This window comes from Alligator mississippiensis, chromosome 4 (genome assembly GCF_030867095.1).
Source record: "Alligator mississippiensis isolate rAllMis1 chromosome 4, rAllMis1, whole genome shotgun sequence".
Lineage (NCBI taxonomy): Eukaryota > Metazoa > Chordata > Crocodylia > Alligatoridae > Alligator > Alligator mississippiensis.
The window spans coordinates 147,869,267-147,893,226 of record NC_081827.1 but is presented as its reverse complement, the minus strand read 5'-3'; the positions used below and the strand labels follow the sequence as shown (position 1 = coordinate 147,893,226).

Below are 23,960 nucleotides of genomic sequence, written 5' to 3'. Positions count from 1 at the left end.
AAATAATGGACCAATTCTCTCAGTTCTTTACAATAGTAAAAACCACAGTGGGTCTGAATGGTTTTGACACTGTGGATGCCTATTTGAAATCTCCTAGTCTATCTTGTGAATCATGAGTAGGCATATGTAACAGTGCTAAAACTGCACTGGTCTAGAAACTAATGCTTCTCTTCCAGTGGCCATTCACAGAGTGCTCTTAGGACTCAACAAACCATATAGCTGTAGCTAAAGAAGGATGTTATTTTCTGTAGACAGAAACAGGAGTGGGCTCACCACCTGCTTTTTTTTATTAAACTATATTTCTATATATAGAGAGAGAGTTATATATATACATCCTCTATCATAAACTTTCCATCACACATCTTAAAAAAAAATTAATGAACCCATGCTTCCCGTTACAATAAATGCACCCACTCCCCTGCATCCCTGCACACTCTCACCTACCCCAATCACAGTCCTCTAGTCCAAACCCCAATTTCGGGTTTACATTCTCAGTTCATTCACTGTCCTTGTCGCTGTTGCTGTCACTTCCACTGCTGCTGATCCTGTTGCAGTACTTCTCACTGTCTCCAGGTGCAGTTGCATCTCTGTCCTCTTTGTTCTCCCTGTCCAATCCTCCTCCCAGGGGGTCTTTGAACAAACTGTGCCAGGTGTTGCTTTGCAGATAAAGTTGGCTGCATCTTCTCCATCCTCACTCACTGATTTTGATGGTAGGACTGAAGTTTGCTCAGAAACGTTTTAACACAGTCTGTAAAAGTCTAGTAAAAGTTCTTTGCAGGTCACCTTCAGGAGACCGTGGACCATGGAGCAGCTCTGGTTTTATAGGGTCCTGAATGAGTTCTGGAGTGAGTATGGGTTACAGAAGGAAAGCCTGGTGTCTATGTCCAACCACAAAAAGATTCAGAAGGCAGAGACAGAGACAGGCTATCAACCATGGAGACGCTCCCTGATGAGGACTGACAAGCCATCTGGAACCGGATCTTCCACAAGGACCTCCGCAGGGGCCATGGGGACTTAAGTTGGTTGATAGGGCACCAAGTACTCCCAGTGAGGGTGTGGAGGTACAGGGAGGGACAAGGGATTCGATGCAATTGCCACAGGGAGACCTGCCAACAAGAAGCAGAGACCATTGGTCATCTCCTGTGGCACTGCCCATATGCCAAGGGTGTGTGAAAAAAGGTAAGCCGGCTCCTTGTGAAAGAGTGACAGGAGTCAGGCTGATGACAAGGGAGGCAGCAATGTACAGACACCTGACTGAGCAGCAGGGGTCCCAGTCAATGCGTTTTGACCAGTTTGTGTCCTGTGTCAGGAGCACTGTGTGGTAATGCAGGAACCTTCTGTTATACAGGCATGCTGAGGAAAAGATTCAGAGATTTGGATCAGCTAGGGAGAGGCAGGCATAGCCGGGCAGCTGCAGGTTCTCCCACAGCTCCTCTGGCTATGCCTGCCTATCCCTGGGTGGGGGGAGCCACTGGGGAAGTCCCCATAGCTGCCCTGCCCGGCCCCAGCCTCCTGTCACTTTGGAAAAAAAAAAGCCACACACTCACTGGCTGCAGCAGTCACCGGGAGCCCAGCAGCACTCAGCTTCAGTGGCCCCAGCTCCCAGGCAGTGTGCAGTGGCCTGCTGAGTCATGCTGCACCCATGCCATGAGGCAGCTGCCCGGCAGGTGCCGGGGGGTGGGGGGCGATCCCCACTGCCCCTCATTGCCCTGTGTTCTGTAGAGGGACTCTGCCACAAGTGCCCAGAGACCCTGATCGCTGGTGAGTGAGGAGCTTTTTTTTTTTAAGTGCTGGGAAGCTGGGCGGGGCAAGGGATAGGGCCGGGCAGGGCAGCCATGGGGGCTTCTCCCATGGCTCCCCTCACCCAGGGAGAGGCAGGCACAGCTGAAGGATCCATGGGAGAACCTGAAGCTGCCTGGCTGTGCCTGCCTCTCCCTGGCCAATCCAAATCTCTGAATCTCTCTGAATGAGCACCAAATCTTTTGAAGCTGATTTGGTCGGTTTGAATGGGGACAGTGATTCAAATTAATGAATCAAATCACTGTCCTCTGAACCTGAATCAAATACTTCCCTATTCACACAGGCCTAGTTCCTAGTGTGCTTCACAGGCCCTGTGTGATCTAAGAAGAGATAAGTTGCGGAACTGGTATGGATCTTGCTTCCTCTGGGGTGCAAACTATAAGTGTAATTTAAACAGCTGGGCAACCTAGCAGCTGAAGAAGCATTGCTGACCTCTGGGAAGGTACTGTCTGATTAACAAGTAGAAGCTGGTAACCCCTCTACAGGATGATCTCTAGGCCCTTTTGAAGATTTGGCCCAAAAGGGCATCAAGGGAGTGAAACTAACAGGATATATGAAAAAGAAATACCTCAGTAATGTTCCCTCTGGCCCTGGAAGGAGTCAGGAGTACTCCGGTAACATTAACGAATTACTGGTGCGAGGGCTAAGGTGACATCAGTCTGGAAGGTGACCTGGGGAATAGCAGCGCTCAAACAACAAAAGCTGGGAACTCTTGGTAAACAGTGACCTCATGGCCATGGCAAGCTAGATCAATAGTAATATTTAAGGAACAAACATGTAATGCAAAAGCGACTGTGCAGTGGCAGCTCCATCCTGCCCCTTCCTGGCTTATTAACAAAGCAAGACTCCCAGGTGCTCGATGGGAGCAGCACATCTAGACTCTAGAGGAGCAGAGAGGCTGCTGCCCAGCACCCACGTGTCTGGGGCACTCTGCTCCCTGAGCAGTTTGATGCTACTCTTCCTCTGGCACTGTAGGCCTGGGAACTGACAAGGAGTGGGGGACTAGGAGAGACTGCCACAGCTGCTGAAATCCAGCCACTTCTAGGAGGCAGACAGGCCCCTAAGGCACATGGGGCCATTGGAGTGGGATGGCATTTAGCCATTTTATGTGTTAAAGAATACATTAGAGACCTTAGTGTAAGTGTCTTTATCCTGTTAACAAGTTTGCAGTTAAGTGGGTCATTTATATGCCCTTTTCACTCCTACAGGAAGACTGGTAGCATAACAACGGATAGGCAACCTGGGCACCAGGCCCAGGCACTGACTTGGAGGGGGCACAAGAACAGCAGCTGCCACCACTGCCACCGGCCTGGTCACTGCTGAGCATGAGCATGTGTGTGCATGTACACATGTGTGTATGTGCTTAAAATGAGATAGAAGTGTTCCTTTGAAGAGATGGAAGGTGCTTCTGGGAGAGGACTGTCCCAGCAAAAATCAGACATATGGTCACCTTTTGTATAGCTCATTGTGTTGCCCAGGTTTAATGTTTAAATCTAGGTTGTGGCACTAAAGTCATGAAAGTGGGCTTGGGCAAGAACAGTCAGTTCTCTGAGTACAGCAAGTTGTTACGCAAATTGCCAATTGCTCAAATCACGGGCAAGACCTTATAAGGGAGGATAAGGCAAGATGCCATGTTTATTGATTAAGCGCTTAATACACACACACACACACACACACACACACACACCCACACACCCCATTCATACCCCAATTTCTGTTCTGTGCTGGTATACATTACCAGTCTTATCAATACTCAGATCAACTTGGTGGCCAGCCAAGCTGATCATGAGTAGGGAGCTGGGCTCCTGCCTGTCCATCTCATCAGACGAACTGATGGCATACAGAACAAGACCCAAAATCGATATGTCTCGCCCCATCTTTTATAGCCATGTCAATTCACCCAGTCCTCTGGGCTTTTGCTTTATTGTCACTGTGTTCTTCCTTGAAGGCTGATTGCCATTGTTCTGTTGCTGTTCTGTGGTGGATTCTTCTTGTCTTGGTCTTTTATCTGTCTGCATTCTTCAGGCAGTCACCAGCTGATCTTTTCCTTTTCCACAGACACATTCTTACCCATTCTCTCACACATACAGCACACAAAGGTCAAACACTTATGTCAAGCTACAGAACAATACAAAATGGAGTTTAAGGCAATGCACAACTCAAGAAAATATATAAGGCAATAGGCAAAAATTCTGTGTGTACAACAAAGTTACAATTAGGCTTAAAACAAGGAAATGATAGAAACTTTTGGTAAATTTTATGTATTCCCAAGGATGGAGTGCCTTCCTTCAGTTGGCCAGGTGTTCAAAGATCTCTGGGGTCCACGGTCCTTTATGGCAGACATAGCAAGGGCCCACAGCTCTCCTTTTGCTTTCTTTTTTATGGGTGGTCTCCCCTTTTTTTTTTAGTTGCCTTGACAACAGCATGTCTCCTGCCTTTGCTCATCTCCAAATGTGTTCCTGTTGTTCCAGGTTTCTGTTTCTACCCCTCTTTAGGATTTTCTAGTCACTGATGTTTTCCCACTTCTTGTCATCCTTTCTAGGTTGTAGATAGTGTTGTTTACAAAGTGCTTGCTCAAGCAGTTCAGTGCTGGTGTAATCTTCTGGTTACCCAAATCACATACAGCATTTTCCCCTTCTGTTGTACAAATTGGTTACAGAGTCCAAAACTGTTTCAATTTTGCCATGCCATCTGTCAACAATAGCCCAGTGAATAAGGATCCTTGCCAAGTACAAAATCTCGTTGAGTGAGGGGGCCCCAGAAGCTGGGTCTATAGGTCCCTAGCTAGAGGGCTAAAATGTGTGGGGGTATAGGCTTCCAGCAGTCACACACACAGGATGACCTTAAGCCACCAGGTGGGGAAACAGAACCCCAAACTGTACATTAAAGCCAAAAACTGCAGTCAGGGGGCTATGATTGCACCACTTAGGCAGGTGAAGGGTTTGGTGGCAATTGCCTACATACACACCCCTGCTGCCTGGGGCTGTCTTTAGCTCAAGCTGGAACTCACACTGCCTGGACCAGATCAAAACACTGTAACTGCTCTGATCCATCTCCTCTCCAGTCATCAAAGAGACCCCAGGCAATGAATCCATTGCCTCAAAAATCACTGGGTGGGTACAGAGCTTTGCAAGGAGAGATACTCTGCTGCTGCTACTGCTCCTGGGGACAAGTTACCCCTGGCATTGTGAAACTTGTGGGATGGAGGAAGCCCTACAGAGAAGGAGGCTAGGTCCTATATTGCTGCTGCTGCTGCTGCTGCTGCTGCCACTGCTGCTGTGGGAGCCCCTTAGTGAAGTCTACGCCTGACCTTCTGGTAAAGGCAGGAAGGTTGCAAGCTCAGGAGGCAGATGTACTTCTAGTTCTTCTGGCAGGGTGAGGTTGGTCTGAAACCCTATGCTGGGCTGCTGGTGACTATAGGGCTCCCTTTGCTCCCACAGCTACTGCTGGAGGGACCCTGAGGTTTCACACCACAACCAGAAGGACAGGACCCCCTGGAACCCAATTTACCCTCATCCCCTTGCACCACCCCATTCCCCAGGTATGGCCCTGAGAGCCACTGGGCACTGCTACTCCTCCTGCCCCTGAGGAACATCCTGGGGCTGAGCTCAGGGCCCACCATGGGCAGAGACACTCCCAGACTGCTGCTGAGATCCCTGGGCCTGGTTCTGCTCCTGGAGCTTCAGACAGACCCGTGGAGCTGCTGTATGGGTCTGCAGGGCACAGCATTCTGCTGCTGCATGGGCTCCAGCCCTGGAAGTGACGCTCATTGTTTGCCTGGTGGCTGCTCTGCTTGCCTTGGGGCCATGCTTTCACTAATTATCTCAGAGGGTGACCCTGCGGAGCCAGTGCAGAAGCCTGGTCTGGGCCTTGCTATTGCTTGGCAGGCCTTGTGGAGTGGAGAAGTAGGGGGCTTGACTACTGGATTTGATTCCTCCTGCCTTTTTCCTCTCTCTTTTTCTTTCCTCTGCAGTCTCTGGGATACACAGTTTAGTTCTGCTCCACTTAACCTGTGGGCTTCCCAAGGGGTCTATCTTGTGGCCCTGTGCTCCTGCAGGATGAGTGAATGGAAACCCCAGACAGCAGGCTAGAGCCCTGGGGAGTCAGTTGTGGGGAACTGTCCTGTGCACGTTCCTCAACTCTGCTACCCTCCCAGCACCCAGCCCTTACAAGTGCTTGCTTGGGTGCTGTAGAGTGCCTGGGGCACATTATTGAGAACCTACATGCTCCTGTGATACCAGACTGGCTTCTTCTGTATCATGGATGCATGAGGTCTTCCCCGGTAAAAGTTGCCATGGCTTGGCTGTCATGGCTTGGGAAGAAACTTGCAAATGAGCAACCATTGCCATAAGGAAATTTGTTGTTCCTTCATCGGCCCTTTCTTTTTGTCTCTCTCTTTCTCAGATTCATGAGACAGTTCCAAGGTCCAGTTAACTGGGAAGGAGTCTTCAAAATCAAATTTTATCCCCAGTGGGAGGGAGGCCTCAGAGAGAAGCTTCCCATGAACAGATGACAGTTATTTCCCTTACAAAAGTGAGAAAAACTCTTCATCATTGCCCCATGTTGAAGTCAGAAGTCTCTGAAGTCAGAGAAGGGTTTCTAAACCCTATTTTCTTACCACAGGCATCAAGCTTTATGCATTTGCTATTTCACTGCTTGGTCACAGTATTGTCAAACCTGTTAGGGCTCCCTCCCTTCCCAAGGTGAAGGTGAGTAACCCACAGGTCTCACGCCAAGGTAAAACAACAAGTGTAACTTTTTGTTGCAGAAAAAAACACACACCAAGTTAATACTGTAAGCTTACAAGCCACTAGCACGTCGGGCTGGAGGAAAGGCACTCCCCACCCTGCCTTCAAAGTTATTACCTAATAAGTCTCGGGAACCCCAACCCGTGTTCAGGGTGGTGAGACTACCTCCTTTATCGGGTCCTCAGCCTTGTCCTCCCCAAAGCAGTTCTGCTTGGGGCCCAGTTCTTCTGACTTTTATACCGTCCTTCTTGTTAACTATCTCTTCCAGAAGGGGGTTCGCTTCTAGCCTTACTGCCTTTCTGGGATCAAAGCCAAGCCATTATCTCATTTTGCAAAGCTGTCATTTCTAAATAAAAAGCTGTTATCTTTAAGTTCTTCGTGGGCCGAGGCTTTCCAGGGCCGTTGGTTGGGCAAGGACAGTTCCCCTTATTTTTGTCTCTGCATATTAGCAAACAGCAGCAGATGCATTAGGTCATTATCCCGTGGCTTCTGGGTTCCGCCAAGCTGACCCCCCCCCCCCCCCCCCCTTTCGGGGAGTCAGCTTGGCCTCCTCCCAGAAACCTCTTTGGGACGGGCCTCACAAAACCCAAGCACTGAAAAATTATGAGTCATCCTCCTCTAAAGGTCCCTACCAGCCCCTAACAACTATGAAACGATGAAGAATTATGAGCCTGGCTTCAAAATTAAGTGGTTTTTTTTTTTAAATCACTAAAAGCAGGGGCTTATTTTGTCTTACGGTATTTTAATTGGGTATCTTAGTCTTTCCAACTTTCCTGTGCATCCACAAGTAAAAGGAAATTACTAAAAAAAAAAATTAAATAATAAAAAGAGAGCTATTCCCCCATAATCCAGGAACTGAGATTTTATAAAGCAAACAGCAAGCTCTGAGATTCCTGCTATGCAGTTGTGAAAGAGGGCAACGATGTAGTCAGTATTCAGCTTGCTGTGAAGAAAGATGGTGGAACACCTTTGGAGGGGGCAGGCGGGGAGGAGGATTAGGGAAGCAGTGCCATGCCTAACAGCACACATCACTCCATCATGTGAGTTCCCTACTGCAAGAACGCAAGATGGTCTTGTGGCCTATTGCAAGCAACCAGAGAGTTTGAGTGCATGCCATGGGGAATTGGAGACTGCCGAAAGCAGTGGTTCTCAACCGTCTTAGCCTTATGGCACCCTTGGATAGACTTGAGGCACCCTTCAGAAAATGCCAGCTCTACCTGCAGGTTCTACTTGCTCCTTCACACACTTTATTCCCCCTACCCTCCTCCCACTGACCCCCGCAGCTTACATATATAAGCCTAACATGAGATAGCTCCAGTTCTCAGCCTCTCATACCTGCTTCCTGACCCAGGCAGGATTAGACCCTGTTTGGCTAAAAAAAAGTTTAAAGCGAATTTTTCAGAACCAACTGGTGGGTTTTCGGGGGGGGGGGGTGTTTTGCCTGTTTTATTTTGTTTTTGGGAGGTGGGGGAGAAGGGAAGCAGGGAATGGCAGCTGGAGACATCAGGAAGAGTTTTCAGAAAGGGCTGAGCACACCACTCTGAGAGCAATGCACCGTTAACAGGTCTCCAGAAGGGCTGATAAGAAATGATGCACTCAAACTCTCTGGTTGCTTGCAATAGGCCACAAGACCATCTTGCGTTCTTGCAGTAGGGATCTTACATGATGGAGTGATGTGTGCTGTAAGAGCATGGATAGACAGACAGACAGATCAACAGCCAGAAAACCCAGTCAGGAAATATACAACTTTTGGTACCTACAACAACAGATCAACCATGATGTTGCATTGAAATCAGATTGCATTGGTCCAAATTTCTACCTCAGTAGACCATCCATTTGTTTCTTTTTTTATTATCAATAAGTATAAAACATAACAGTCATATGTTCTTTTACATTTATTCTCCTTGGTTAAAAAAATTACGAAAAGGGATGTAAGAAAAACAAAAAACATTGTGGAAACTGAACATCCCAACCATCCCAACTAGCCTTTGAATTCCAGCTCTGTCAGATGGGATTTTGCAGGCAAGATCTAGCATATCACCTCGCTTTACTGCTCAGGAAAGGAGAGTTTGCTAGCACTCAGAGGAACAGATTAGGGCTGTATTGTTTGACCAGGGACTATTTTCTGTGCGGGTGGGTAAAGAGGCAAACAGCATAGCTGTCTCCAGCTCTGTGGCTGAAAATACAAACTTTCCCTGTTGGAGAGGAAGGTGTAACAGAGACTCCATAAGTACAGTGGCTTATTTAAAATAAGTTTGTTTAAGTGAAACCTGTTCTTTCTCTCTCTCAAGGACAGTCTGTAAAGAATGCCTTCCTGGCTCTGCAAGACACATGGGGCAGAGTCACAGCACCATGAAGTTGTGTTTCTGGTCAGTGAGATAACTCTGGATAAATGGCACATCCTGACTCCACAGACAGATGTCAGGCTCCCTTCCAGGACAGGCCACTGATACCATTGACTGCAGTGCAGATTCATTTGTAACAATGTACATGAGAGAAGAAGCAGACCCAGACTCAGGGCCTTGGAAATGAGTGACTAAAATAAACAAAGGACAAGGCACACCCTACACAGTATGGCTTTGAGAGAGGGAACTGGACAATAATCCAATTCACATGTCCTCCAGGGAATGACTACTGACTGGCAGGGTGTCTACACAGCACAGTGCAGCAAGTCCTGGAAGCAGCCTAGCTCCACATGAACTAATGCACCCTGGTTTGCAGGCAGCTGTTCTGGCTGCACTACACACCTCAATTATCTCTGCAGTGCTGCACAGTAGGCCTGTGTGAGTAGGCAGCTATTCGATCCGGCTTCGGATCCTAACAAAGCCAGTGCTTCGATCCGGACATGCTGCTTCGGATGCCAAAGCATCCAAAGCTTCTCTGGATCCGAAGCATTGTCCAAAGTCTCACACAGCCCTACTGTGCAGGACCATGGAGACAGACCCTGAGTTCCAGCTGCAGGGCAGGGCTCACAGTCAAAATGCAGCATTTCTGTGTATCAGTGAAGCAAATCTCTTCTGCAGGCTCTGGATAATCCTGGCCATGGAATCTGGTTCTTACCATTTCAGGGGTTTTCTGCAGAGGGCACCCATCCCAGCACTCCTGCACTCAGGTTGTCTTTGGGATTTGACCAGATTGCTTTGCACAGGCTGCTAGCTGGGGCAATGAAAAGGGAGCAGCCAAGAAGATAGTTATCCTTGCCAAGATGATTATCAAAGTTTTTTAAGAGTGGTGGCAGCTGGACAGCAGCATGACCCCTGGCATGGACCCAGCTCTGCTAGCAGAAGGTGACACTGTACCACTTCCCCCAGACAGCAGCATCTCTGTAAGCAATGCAGTGTCTTTCCCATGGGTTTTGCTGGCAAAGCTACGTTAGCTATGGACTACACTCCATTTCCAACACAGCTCTGCAGTCAGAGTTTGGTAATGCAGATGAGGGCAGTCACAGTCACAGGATTAAGCTGTCTGGTACATTTCTACTTGATGATTGAGTGTAGCCCAATCATCAGGGATCCAACAACAGAGAAAACAAAGAGCAGTAGCCTGGGATAGTGTTTCCCAATGCAGACATCATCCTCTCATCCTTCTCTTCCTCCCCTCCACTCCCCAAGTTTTGGAGTTTCATTTCAATATATCAGCCCCTGGTTTCTGTTGTTTGGGGGGGGGGGGGGCTGTTCCAGTGTCTTCACAGCTATTCCAGGAGATGTTGTGGGTGGTTCCCTCTACCAGGGATTTGGACTCCTGCATTTGGATTCCTGGTGGGGAAAAAGGGATCTGAAATTAATTTCTTTCCTAGAGATTAGCGGCAAAACATTTGTGCATTAGACCCACTCTGGTATCAAGTGGAGAGGGCAGGGACTCTTTCTATGAACTATAGTGATTCATAATATTTCTTTAGGAGGGGCTCAGACTCAGGACAGTGGTCAAAGAAGTTCTGGGACGTGCTTCATGATTACATGGGCTCGCTGTTTGGCCTCGTCAGCAATTTTCTGACCAAATGATATCATGAGAATTCTTAAGTTTCTTTCTCATTGTGGAAGGAAAGCAAATCATAGATGCTCCATCAGGCCAAGCATCTCATTTTTAACCAGCCTCTGCTCCCCATGCACTAGCAGTGCATTACTGATGAACCACTGAACCTAACAGTTCAGATATCAGGAAGATTTCAGAGGAGGGTATAGGCCTGATAAGTCCCGCTTGGCCAGAGTAATGTCATGATGGTGTGAGGGGGAGAGTACACAAGGACCAATAGACTCTCTTTATGCCTGAAGAAGGGTGTTGTGCCCAAAAGCTTGTGAAGAACAATTTTTCCAACTATTTAATTGGTCTAGTAAAAGATATCACATCTACCCAAAGAACATTGCCTGCCTATGATGGTGTGAGTGCACATGACTTAGTTGAGCAAGTATTGGGTTGCTATACAGGGTTAGCATTTTGTGGGCACTGACTAACTGCAGTGTTAGGTTAACCAAACCTGGAAAAGCATACATGACTAACAACCTGTAGCCAGAAGTATAAAAAAGTTGTATAGCTGCAAGGGATCAAATCACTTGAGACTCCACTAAGCAGTTTTGACCATCGTGAGTCCCTGAGTAAGCAGCAGCACCTGACCTGCTGACCTAGCTTCTCTTGACTCCAAGGCTACATAAGCATTATAGTTATTGTTGTAAATAAGTTAATGTTTAAGCATATCCCAATAAAGGTTTTGATGTATGACTAGAATGATCTCAGTGATCATTAATCTCACTCTCCACAGCAGCTAAAATTTAGAGTAAGTAACAAGGGCATATCGACCCCATCCAAAGAGTAACAGGGATGGGGATTTCTAGCTCAGGTGGTAGCAGGGGAGGCCTTAGGCTGACCGCAATTTTTTTAGTGCAAACAGAAAATAGGAGAAGCATGTGCTATGTAGCAGTGGAAGCTGCATTCCCACGGGAACTACAGGAGGATGGATCTTTAGAATAAGACCTGGACATTTCCTACTCTGGAGTGTGCCTGATGTAAGCCACACACTGCAGGTGGCCTTATACAGTGGCAGAGGAAAGCCCTGCAATGTTTGTCCCTTGGAGGGACAGTGCAGCTTTTACCCCTATGCTTTTCAGTTAAGCAAACCTCAGCACTTCAGTACAAGGAGGCCTTTTCCAGCTCTATTCAGTCTCTTTTTCTGGGACATTGGGTCACTCTGGGGTTCAGTTTCCCCACCCTCCTTCAGAGATCTACTAACCCAAAAGATGTCAAGCAGGCGGGAATAATTCTCCTTTACCCATGGATCAAACTGCAAGGGCCAATAATCTTCATTTCCATTCTGATTACTGACAAAGACTTTCCAGCAGTAGTTATAATCTGGAGAAATAAAAACAGTCAGTCCTGTGCTGAGGAAGGCATCATTGGTCCTGGCGCACTCAGAGATCAGCCAGGCTTAGGGGACTAAACCTATCTTATGCTGTGCAGTGGGCTCCTGTCACACACACAGGCAGCATAGCCAGGCCCAGTTGATGGAAGCTGAGAGCCCATGGCATCTGGCGCACGTGCTTTCCATAGCTTTCCCATCACTCTGCCCCGGGCAGCTCTTGCCAAACCAGTACCCCTAAACTCAGCTCGCTTTTTGCCACTGGGACAAGGTGCTCATTTTTTGAGGGGAAGTTGAATATCCTCTACATTTTTGGGAAAACCAGCAGCAGCAGTACAGTATTTTCAGGGAGAGGAGATTTTGCAGCCAGGCTGAGCTGGCAGGGCATCCCCTCTATCCCACTGTAGTCAGGCTGGATTAACCCTTTAGTGGGTTCTAGGCAAACAAACTCGTGGGCCCCCAGATGAAGATGAAATGTTTATATTACTTTTTTCACTCTATAATTATAATATGTAAAATAAGCACAACTGAGTCCCTTTTTCACTTATGGCCCTAAGCATGTGCCTAGTTCGCCTATGCATTAATCTGGCTTTGACTGTAGTCAAGCTGACACTGTTGGAAGAGGCCCATGAAGGAGTCTGATTCCCTCTTGGTGTTCCCTGGCATGTTAGGCGCAACAGCCGTGCTGGTCCAGTTTCCCCCAGCATAAGGCACCCCAGTGCATCTTGGCCCTGAGTTTCCACCTCTAGAAAAAAATGGGCACTTCCCCTCATGGTTTATTCAGCCCCTAGCCTCATCATGAGGATGAGAAGGTACCAGCAAGCATGCAGATTTTGGGGGCACACATGTCTGGACCTTAGTCAACAAGAGACCAGGAGGCACCATTATGTGACAGGTACCAGGGAAGGATAGAAAGTGGAGACCTCAAAGGGAAAAGTTCCACACCCCAGTGCAACACCTCCCCACCAAGTTTGGCGGCCAGTCTGGCACCACTGACCTGCACAGGAAAGTCTCCATGGTCCATTCCACAGCCCCACTGGGACCAGTCAATGTCCCAACTAGAACCAGTGCCCAACCAATGGGGTGTTCCATGGTCCGGCTGCCAGACAGCTCTGGCCTTTCCAGACCCACTAACCCCATCAGCCATTACCTGAGATGTCCATGACTCGGATGATGACTTTTTTGCTCCTCAAGAGCCTGAGACCCTTGCGGTTCTCCTCCTCTGTGTGGTAGTAGAGCTGTGCCACGTAAATTGTTAGTTTCAAATAAGGGCGTTCCTCTAGGAACTTCACAATTTTTGAGGCGCAGTCTGCACAAGGACTCCAGGACAGGTACCAAGTGACATAGCAATGAACAGGATGCTTCTTTGCTTTAAAGATGTTGTTCATGAAGTAGTCTTCAGCATGGATATTCATACGCTGATTTTGGCACCAATGTAGCCAGGGTTTGCCATACTTCCCCCACTTTATCTCACAGAGCAGGTGTGCCTCCTTTGTCCCGTCAATTGGTTTATAATTTTTTTCAAATGTGTCTCTTGATATATACTGCCTGGAAGTGGAGGGAGATTGCAGGAGTCACTGACTGCAGCTTCACCATGAGCAGCTCTTCAGTCACAATCAGGAAATAATGAGAGGGATAGGGAAGGAGAGGAAAATACATGGAAAGATAGAGGGAGATGCTGACAGAGTGAGGGGCAGTGGGATCAGTGGTTACAGAAAATAATAAAAGCTAGAGCTGCCCTCATAGAAATGAAAGGGAAGTGAAACCTGAACTGTAACCCAGCATCCATCCTGGTTGCAAGCTGGTATGGAGCAGGTGGAAGCTGCAGCTTTCTAATTCACCCCAAGCTGGTTTAGCACTATTGCTTTCTTTATCACAAGCCCTGGCATGTCCCCACAGACCCCTTGTGACTTTGTTTCACCCCTTTCTGCCATGTTTAGGGACTGAGCTCTCAGGTTTGCACGCATGTCATTTTGATACTTTGAGCACTTTTGAAAAGGAGAAAACCACTGATATGTAGTTGATTAAGTTTTTCCTGGGGTGCCCTACAGTGTTAGCACCATTAGGCATACGAACAGTTCCACATGATTCATAAGATAAATTCAGTGATTTCAAATAGGAATCCATTATGTCAAAAACATTCTGACTTGTGGTCTCGCTGAGTTCTTTGCAATGGAAGAATTGCTCTAGTATTTTTCCATAGGCAAAAAAACAAGTGAAAATTAAGAGCTGGCATTTCCTAAGGGAGCTTTGCATCTGAAAAGACTGAAAACCACTAAAATGAATGAATGAATGAATCAACGAACAAACAAACAGCAATTTTCAAGCTCTCCTCATTTGCAAAGGGACTTCTACAGTTGGTGCCATTCCAAGTGCAGACTGGAGTAGAGGCGTAACAAGATCCTTTAATGCCCAGAGCAGGGTGGAGGAGGTGGGGAGAGGGAGGAGGAGTGGAGTCTTACCTGCCCTGGCTCTCTGCATTGTGAAGGAAGCTGCTACTGCTATAGCTGCTGCTGTAGCAAAATGGGCTCAGGCTGCAGCAGCCTCACATTGGGAGCCCACACAGATGCCCTGTTTGCTCTCCTCCAATACATACAGTTATGCTATTGGCAAAGGGCAGTGCCTGCTGTAGCAGACTTCCTGAGAAGGGTGCCATTCCACCTGCCCCTTGCTTCCTAGATATACAGCTAGATATGAAGCTGCACCTGCCTGGCTCGTCTGCCCAGGCAGGATGGAGCTGCACCTGTTGTGGCCCAAACATACTGCTCATATTTGCTGCCAGGTGCCCCACTTGCCCTCCCCAGCAGTTATGCTGCTGTCCTGAAAGACAGAGCAGGAGGGAAGTGCTGTACTGATCACCAGGTCTTTTCCAGGAGAAATGTTTGATGCAGACATTCCCTTCTCAGTATTGTCTATGAAATTGCACAGAGGCTGCAAAGCACCAGGGATGGAAGAATAAAGGAGAGTGTTAATGTGTGTGTAAAATTGTGTGCAGTGGAGATGTGCCCTTGCATACTCTCCCTCAAGCCTACTGAAAAAGTGTGGCATAAAAGGGAGAAGAAGTTAACAACCCTTCAGGCAGGAAATAGTGCCAGACAGCCCCACATGGCACTACATGAGGACAGCTTGGCAAGTGGGGCATGAGCTCTGAGTGCTACCTAAGGAGAGAGGGGTGCTAGAGTGGATTAGAGGGCATGTCACCCTCCCATCCTTTCTTCTTCCTGCACTTTCCCTGCACTTTCCAGCTCCAGCCCCAGTAGCAATGGCAGCATTGCTCCTGTATCCTGCCCTGGAGCCTCTGGAGCTAGACATGGTGCAAGGAGAGAGGGGAGGGGAACTGTCTCAGGTGCAGTGCTGGCCAGTTAGGCCTCTGCACAGGGCTCCTTTGGGAAAATACTGAGTGACCCCAGGCTTGAGGCCCACCCAGGAACCTAGGAAAAGGGATTACTTCACCTGGGTTCCCTTCATGAGCAGCTTTTCCATCCTCACAAGCAATAAGTCCAAGGCTTTAAGGCAAAGAGAAATGTATTGAGCAGGAAAGGGGGACATGGCAAAAATTTTTGGGAAAGCCATTAATGATCAACTCCATAATTAGGAGAGACCCTCACTTCTCCTCCAGGGTGTCTTAGCAATAAACCCCAGCTCTCCTCTCATGATAGCGTGGTCATTGAGGTATCAAGCCACGGCCTTCCTACCCTTCTCTCTCTTTCTAATTTTTATTGTTCTTTTTAATCCAGCACAAAAATCAGAAATACATATACATGTCAACCTGAACTATGTATGTGTCTGTCTCAAACAATAAGTAATAAAGCACTCTGCTTGTAGTCATATCTCTAATGCCGGTAGCTTTGGAGAGAGCTCAGTAGCATGCAGAGTCCATGTCACAAGGGCAGTGCCCTTGCAGGGGCTCCCTCTTCTCTCTATCTACTCCAGGGGTGGCCAAAACAAGGCACGTGTGCTGCAAGTGACACAGGTAACCTGTGTGTGCTGCACCTGGTGGACTGAGAAGGGGAAAAGCAGCACAAAGGCAGATAGGACAGGGAGCAGAAAACAGAGAAGCTCATTGAGCAGGGGAAGGGCATTGGAGTAACAGTGGGGGAGAGTGTGGGGCTACTTTATAGCACATCTGTCAAAAGGTTTGGCCCCCCACTAGTCTACTCTGTGCCTGACTCAGCACTGCTTTCCCCTGCCACTCCAAAGTGTCCTTGCCATACATCTTGCATGCCAGGGACACTTGTTACAGTCGTGATGTCTACTTCTAGTTTACAGTCCCTTTCTCTCTCCCTAACATTTTGTAGCCTTTGTGCAATTGTATAATAGGCTTCCTTTAGAAACATAAAATGCATAAATATATATTCCTTCTAAAAATCTGTGATTTTATACACACACATACAAATAATAAAAATACACACAGACATGAACATATATTGGGTGCTTCCTGATGTTGCTGTTTTTCAGACTTTATCCAGTTATCTGACAGACAACATTTACAACTGAATTAACTTCATTTCATTTACACTAACCCAGCAGCTGCATGAAAACAATTCTCAAAAAATGCATATATATATATATATATATATATATATATATCTCAATCAGTGATTCTCAACTGGTATTCCCCAAGATCTTTTGACTAGTGCCACAAGCAGTTATGAGAAGATTGGGGCAGGCTTGGGCTTGTCCCTGCCTGGCTGCTGCCCAGCCCCCACTGCTAGGTCCTTTTGCAAGCAAGCACTGTAATACATTAATTTTTTAAATGGGGTGCCATTCAATTCACAAAAGATATGGAGTGGTACCTCAACTCAAATGGAGTCTGAAAAAGTTTGAAAACCATTGATATATATGAAAGCTTCTCTTTTACTCCTTCATCACTAGTGCTTTGCAATGTTTGTCAAGGGTTTACTACATTTTCTTTAAAAGGAACATTCTGCACAAAAATATTTGTTCTTCATATTTTATGTTATGCATTACTTTTCTCTATCATCCATGCTGCATTTGGAGCTGAAGAGAGCAGAAAACGTGGTATCAAGCATTATATTTCAAGGAAAGGAAAAGATATAAAATCTTGCCCCAAATGGCATGCATGTACATAAAACAGCCCCACACATTTTATGCTGAGAGCTCAGAAGAGAAACCCAGATCCATATGACACAGGAGAGGCAGAGCAAGCCCTACAGAGGAAAGAGTGGCAAATCTTAGTCCCTTCAAAACAGAGTTGCAAGAAAAAGCAAAAGTGCCCTGGCCAGGACAGTCTCCACTGCTCTCAGCTCAGATCTGTTTGCAGGAAGATGGGATGCATTGATCTACAACAGCATGGAGATCACACTCCCACAAGCCTGCCAAAGGTGGCTTCTTACCCTCTCATTTTCTCGCTGCTGTCAGCCATGGCTGCTGTCTCCTAGCAGCTTCTGTTACTCGGCTATGTTTTAAAATTGAAAGTTGAGCAAAGGAAGGAAGCACCAAACCAGCCAATGACTGTAGATTCAGCCCTCTTCCCATAGAGACATCTGAGACAGAAGCATTCCTCCCGTGAGCTATTCCTCTACCACAGTGATTTTCAACCAGGGTACCGATGTCTTTGGATCCTTTCAAAGGTGCTGTGGGCTGCTGCACAGTTAGGTGTGCAAACATGATTCCCTAGATCATATAAACATAGAAAATAAGGGTTGGAAGGGACCTCAGGAGGTCATCTAATCCAACCCCCTGACCATCCCCAATTAGATCAAGATAAATCCAGAGATTTCCATTCAATTTCAAATACCCATTCTGCCCTGCTGGGCTATCCTGAATTCTTTGCAGCATTGGAATTGCTTTCATATGTTTTTCTGTAGTGAAAACAAAGATCAAAATTAAGAGCTAGCATTTTCCAAGCAGTGCTTTGAATCTAACAAGGGATGACCTGACTCCAACCAGGGGTTTCGAGTGTAGAAGGATGGAGAGCCACTACTGTAATGCTACACTTGTGCCTTGCCTTTCTGCAGCTGGGGTGTTGGTTATAACCAGGTTGGTCTGAGGACATAGGCAGACAAGGGACTTTGGATAAATGCAATATCTTTTATTAGACCAACAGTTGGAGATCCCTTCCAGATGTTGTGAAAGAGTAACTGCATATCTGGTTCTGCTTCCACCCTAATGAATGCTATAACTATTTTAAAGCCTTCCTTTGCCTATAAATACTGGTTTTCGCAAAGTGCTGGGTAGAGATTTGGTGTTTATTCCTTCCATGTGCAGGCAAGGGTTTCTTAAGGTGGTCTCTTTTAAAAGAGATCACCCTAAGAAATCCTGGCCCCTTGGACCAGCACTGCTGTGACATCACTCCATGCAGAAAGAAGACATACGTTTTTTTCTTATTTGGGGGTGGGGGGGGGGATTGTTTGTAAAATGCCTCTGCCCCTTGCTACTGGGGTAGTACAGTGATTCTCAACCAGGGAGCAAGGGCAAGCTGGAATGCCTAGAAATCTTTTGGTGTTGGGGGATACCAGGCAACATTAGCACTGAGGTATGCAAGCAGAATTCACAAGAGATAGACCCAACCAAGGATTTCAAATAAGAATCCATGATCCATGGTGTTAAATTAATAATAATCCTGCCACCTTGTGGGCTTTCTTTGCAACAAAAAAATTGCCCTGTGGATTTTCCATGGTCAAAAAAAAATTAATGCAAGCCAAGTGCTGGCTGTTTTCCAAAGGATGACCTGAGTTTCAGCCTCCAGCCTAAGAAGCCTGAGAACCCCAGGAGCAGTAAAACATGTACAGGTCTCTTAGCCGTGCACCTCGGGCCATCAAGAAGTCCTGTAGAAATGCATCTGTTCCCAGCTCTTCCCTGAGCTCCACAAAGCAGCTGCAGTCACTTCTTGGCAGCTGGGAAGGCAAAGAGAGGACAATGCCTCCTTGGAGGGTATTTGGGAACCAGCCTGTAAGGCCTGTCCTGAAAAGGGTTCTGGGAAAAGGTTAAGCTGGCATCCCAGAGTGGGGGTCAGCTTTGCAGAACCCAGGAGCCACAGGATAATGACCTAATGCATCTGCTGTTTTTTGGGTAAGATTAGAAAGAGGAATTCTCTTGCCTGACCCAACAGCTCTGGAAAGAGAAACTTTGAAAATGACAGCTTTGCAACATGAAACAATAGCTTTGCTCTAATGCATGAAAGGTAATAAGCTTTGCCTTAATCCATAAAAGGTAACAAGGCTAGAAGCTACTTTGATTGCAGAACCCAAAGAGATAGGGAGTGCGAGTGAAGGTATGAAAGTCATGAGAACTAGACCCCTGGTGGAATCACTTTGGGGAAGGACAAGGCTGAGGACCCGATAAAGGAGACCGTCTTGCTGCCCTGGACGCAGGATGGGGTTCCCGAGACAAGTCAGGCAATGACTTAGGACAGGGTGGGGAGTGCCTTTCCTCCAGCCCAACGCGCTAGCTGTTTTGTATTGAGTTGCTGCGATTAGACTATCTTGCTGTTACTCATAATAAAAGTTATACTTGTTGCTTTGACCCTGGTGTGTGACTTGTGGGTTACTCACCTTCCCCGCCTGGAAGGGAGGGAGCCCTCACAATTGGTGGAGAATGTGAGCATTTAGAGACCCCACTCCTAGGGGGCAGCCTGGCCAGCTGCATCCAGGGAGCTGCAGACATGCTCACGCACCGGGGAAAAACCACAAGTCTTTCTGAACTTAGTAGGAGGGTGCATCCATGGACGTCCTCTGGGGCAAGGGACCTCAGGTTCCTTGCCGCGGTTGAAGGAGTTTTTGCCCAGTGGCAGCTGGGAAGGAAGCTGGGAAAAACTGTGTTATTAGAAGGAGTCATATCCTTGTTATAGCAGGTAGCAGAAGCTTTGTTGCCTCCAGAGGACTCGACTCCAGAGTTGGGGGGAGAATGACAGGTGGCAGTGGCCAATCTAGTCGGTGGCGAGGAAGGCCGACCCACTCCACCCGCTTCAGGAATGGAGGAGGAGACGGTCCCCCAGGAGAGGAAGCCCCCTCCCGTGGGGGTGGAGGTAAGTGCAGTTATGAAGCCTAGGAATCAACTGAATCAAGAGGACAATAGGTTCACCCTATAGGACAGGGAGGTGGTCCCATGGAAGCCCACAGATTTCCACATTGAGCTGGCAGCCTGGGTAAAGGATCCAAAAGAGACCAGGGCCTCCTGGGCCAATAAGGTAGTGGCTCAGGGATCAGACAAATATTTCACTCTCTGAGAGGTGATAACTGTGTTAACCAAAAATTTTCCCAGGGGAATGGTATAAGTCAGCACAGGCCAGTCAGAAGATAGACCTGAAGCTCTCAGGGTTTTATGCTCACCAATTAGTGGGCATTGCACTAGGGACCTTGGAGGCTTGGGAATTAACCAAGGACTGGCATGCTAGAGAGCCTAAATAGATAGATTGGCCAGGAACAGTATGGCAGTTGAGTAGAGAAGTATTTATCGAGGCAGCCTTGGGAGGGACCTTGGATGTGGACACCCTGTGGGTTGTAGTCACTGGGACTGCCTGGGAGATCACCATTCATAAAGGATCTGGTCCCTTACAGGGTATTCTGCTGCAGTGCTATGATGTCTGGATGAATTGTCCCCATGCAGCAATTATAAAAGGAGTGCAGACCCTGATTAATTTGACAGGGGAGCACCCAAAATTGAAACAAGTAGCAGTAGTATGGGGGTTGCTAACCAATCAGAAGAAAAAGATCCCCCACTGCCAACTCTGGAAGGAGCTGAGGGAGAGAGGAATCCCCATAGAGCAGATTGATGGAAAGCCAACAAGTGAGTTGTATCAGTTGTGGAAAGATGACAAAAGAGGGGAGATGACTAAAGATTGCTGCACGGTGGCAGCTGTTCCCTCAGCACCTCCGGAAGAGGAGCCCGAGACCATAGTGGGGCTCTACCCTGATCTGAAAAATTTGCACATAGATTAGGGGAGCCCCAGGGAGGGGAAGCAAGGGAGACCCCGCTCCTTGCTTCTAGGGGGTACATTTTTGCCCAAATTAGGATTGAAGGAGGTGAGGTGGAAGGATGGTTTCTAATGGATACAGGGGCAGAGGTTATGATATTTCAATGGGAACAGCCCCCCCCCCCCCCCCATGGATGTCTGGTGGTGCTTAACGGGGTGGGGGGAGGAGTGGTCAAAGGATGGGAAAATTAGGGGAGCAGGAGGTCTCTATGGTAGTGACCGTTACCTGACTCCCGTTATGGATATTGGGAACCAATGTTTTGAGTTACTGCATTATAGATGGGCCCCGCAAGAGCGTGTGGCAGTAGAAAAGGAAGCTCCCTTGCCTAGGGTTGGACCATGGGTCTGTTCAGAGTGGGATGTGGGATGTACCAAAGAAGAGATAGAAATTGAATTAGAAAAAGCGGTATGACCACCTTTTGTACATCCCTACGCTTTGAGGCCTGAGGCCGAAGAGGGCATAAGTGAAATGGTTCAGGGACTGCTGCGGGCTGGGCTTATAGAACCCATCATTTCCCAATGGAACTCCCCTTTACGGCCCGTGAGAAAGGCTAGTGGAAAGTGGAGAATGGTAATAGTTTATCGGGAGGTAAATAAAAGGACAAAAACACTGGGCCCGGTTGTCACCACCCTTCCCGAAATGTGGGATGTGGCTCAAAGGGCAGGCGCTTCCCACTTTACCTAATCAACATCTCAAACTGTTTCTGGGCAATTCCAGTGTGGGAAAGTGACCGAGACATGTTCACTTTTATGTTCAGAGGAAAACAGTACTGGCCACTGCGCCTGCCCCAGGGATGGTGCAATTTGCCGATACTAGCACACCAACAAGTGTGTAAGGCACTTGACTCCCTGCCACGTGTTCAAAGCTATGTGGATGACATTTTAATTTGGGTAAACACTCCTGTGGAACGCGCTGATATCTCCCACCAGGTACTACAGGCTCTAGGGATGCTATGGTTTTGGGTAGATAAAAGGAAGTTTCAATGGGTGCAGTGCTCAGTAAGATACTTGGGTATGCAATTGGATGCCCGAGGCTTGGGAATCCTAGAACAGACTAAAGAAGTATTAGCCCAACTTCCCCCACCCCACACTTGGAAAGAACTGCAGTCCCAATTGGGATTGATGGTATCTGACTTTGCGAGCCTGGCACACCCCCTCTATCGGGCGCTAAAGGTCAAGGGTGACCCATGGGCATGGGGAGAAGAGGAAGAAGGGGTTCACCAAGAAATGCTGCAGGCTATATTACAGAGCCCGCCCCTACTCCCTCCGGACCCTAGCACGCCCAAATATGTGAAGGCAGGGGTCCAGGGGGACAACCTTAGTGCGGTGTTATATCAGTGGAGTTGACAAAGGTGGGAGAATTGGGAGTTATTGGGAGCTTGGAGTCAGGCGCTATCTAATACAGAAGCCCACTATGAGCCACTTCAAAAGGAAATGTTAGCAGTGGTTTTTGGACTAGAGAAGGGGGTGAGGTTGGTGGGAGATGCCCCCCTAAAGATTCAAGCACAACCCAGGATATTGACCGCCTTAAGGAAAGGCCCGCCCGTGGAGTCCCTCCACCAAACCCGGTAGTTAAAGTGGAGCCTACAGCTAGCCGGGTACCCACACTGGGAGGCAGGGGGAATGTTGAAAAATCCGGTACTCCTTTGTTTAGAGACACCTGGAAAGGGGGAGACTATAAGCCCAATAACCTCCACAGAAAGTTTTCACCCTGCGGATCCTCAAGCTCTATTTACCAATGGGGTGGTGGATGGTGTAATGGCAGTATGGGCTTTGTACTGCCCCTTCTTGGGAGAATATGGGAGGGGTGAAATACAACGGAGCACCCAATTAACAGAACTGAAGGCTGTAGAAGAAGCAATTGCTTATGGGATTGATAAGGGTTGGACAGAAAAAAGAGTGTATATGGATAGTTGGGTGTGTACTAAGGGGAGCCACTGAATGGATCCCTTATTGGAAAAAAGCTGAATGGCACTTGAAAGGCAGACCTGTATGGGGAATAGAAATCTGGCAACATATTTGGGAGATGAGTGGCCAAATTAGGGTGGCCATCCAACATGTGGCTGGACATCAAGGGGATGGTTCTCTAGAAGTGATTGCAAACACCAAGGCGGATTCGCTGACACGCCCTTCCCGCATCAACTCTTTGGAGACAGCACAGACAGCCCATGCATTTGCCCATGAAGGGGGAAAAGGGATGTGGAGGAGGCTTTGGCAGGAGGGCAGGAGGGCTACGGAGGCAGATGTGCAACAGGCCCTGGAGGAATGTCCGGCTTGCAGAGCTCACCGACAATCCCCAAACCCTGGGAGGGGGCAGGTAGATGTTCGAGTCCTAGACCTAGGAGAGGAGTGGCAAATGGATTTTGTGGGTCTCTTAAAGGTAAGTGAAGGGAAAAGATATATATTAGTAGCTGTGGATGTAGCCACAGGCTGGCCAGAAATCTGGCCTACTACGGAGACCACAGGGGAAACGGCGGTTCGAGCCTTGAAGGAAATAGAGGCCTGTTTTGGGAAACCACGCCATTTAAAGACTGATAATGGGTACCATTTTAAAAACATGGTAGTGGGGCAATGGTATGAGAACTCAAGAGTAGAACATTGGTTGGCATTCCTTATCATCCACAAGGCCAGGGAAAGGTTGAGCATTTGAACCAGGAGTTAAAGAGGAAACTGGAAATAGCGCAAGAGGTTTTTGAAAAGGGATGGGTCCGGCTAATTCCTTGGGTATTAAGGGCCTTGTGAATGTGAGGAGTAGAGCGGGGAACTAGCCCTTTCGCCCAGATGATGGGCTGACCCCCATGTTTCTGGTGGGTGGAAGGAGGAGGTGGAGCTGGGTCTAGAAAAGGGGATAAGAATCGATCCCTCCGACCCACTTTAGGAGCGAAAATAAAATTTACTTCCCGACCAGGTCAGAGAAGAGAGCAAGAGGGTTTGGTCTTGGCTTGGGGGCAGGGCAACACAGTGTTGGTAGGGACCCCCCACAAGTAAATATTGGGTCCCTGCTAACCAAACAGCTGTTTTCCAGGAAACACCATGACAGCCTGGGTGCTGCTGCTGATGGGGCTAAATTGGACTTGGGGCGCACATTACTATCCTGGCTGGTGAAAACCAACCTCCTGTGTGC

The 23,960-nt window shown here is 47.9% G+C and overlaps 1 protein-coding gene across 1 annotated transcript; it reads right to left on the bottom strand.

The window, feature by feature from the left end:
* Window positions 1-8,379: 8,379 nt before the first annotated feature.
* LOC102571574 (C->U-editing enzyme APOBEC-1) lies at window positions 8,380-17,476 on the bottom strand. Its single transcript, XM_019482317.2, has 4 exons — window positions 17,256-17,476; window positions 13,049-13,446; window positions 11,773-11,891; window positions 8,380-10,303 (listed from the first exon to the last, which is right to left on the bottom strand). Exons 1-4 carry the CDS (start codon window positions 17,282-17,284, stop codon window positions 10,271-10,273), a joined length of 579 nt encoding a protein of 192 aa, XP_019337862.1. The 5' UTR covers window positions 17,285-17,476; the 3' UTR covers window positions 8,380-10,270.
* Between the last annotated feature and the right edge of the window lie 6,484 nt (window positions 17,477-23,960).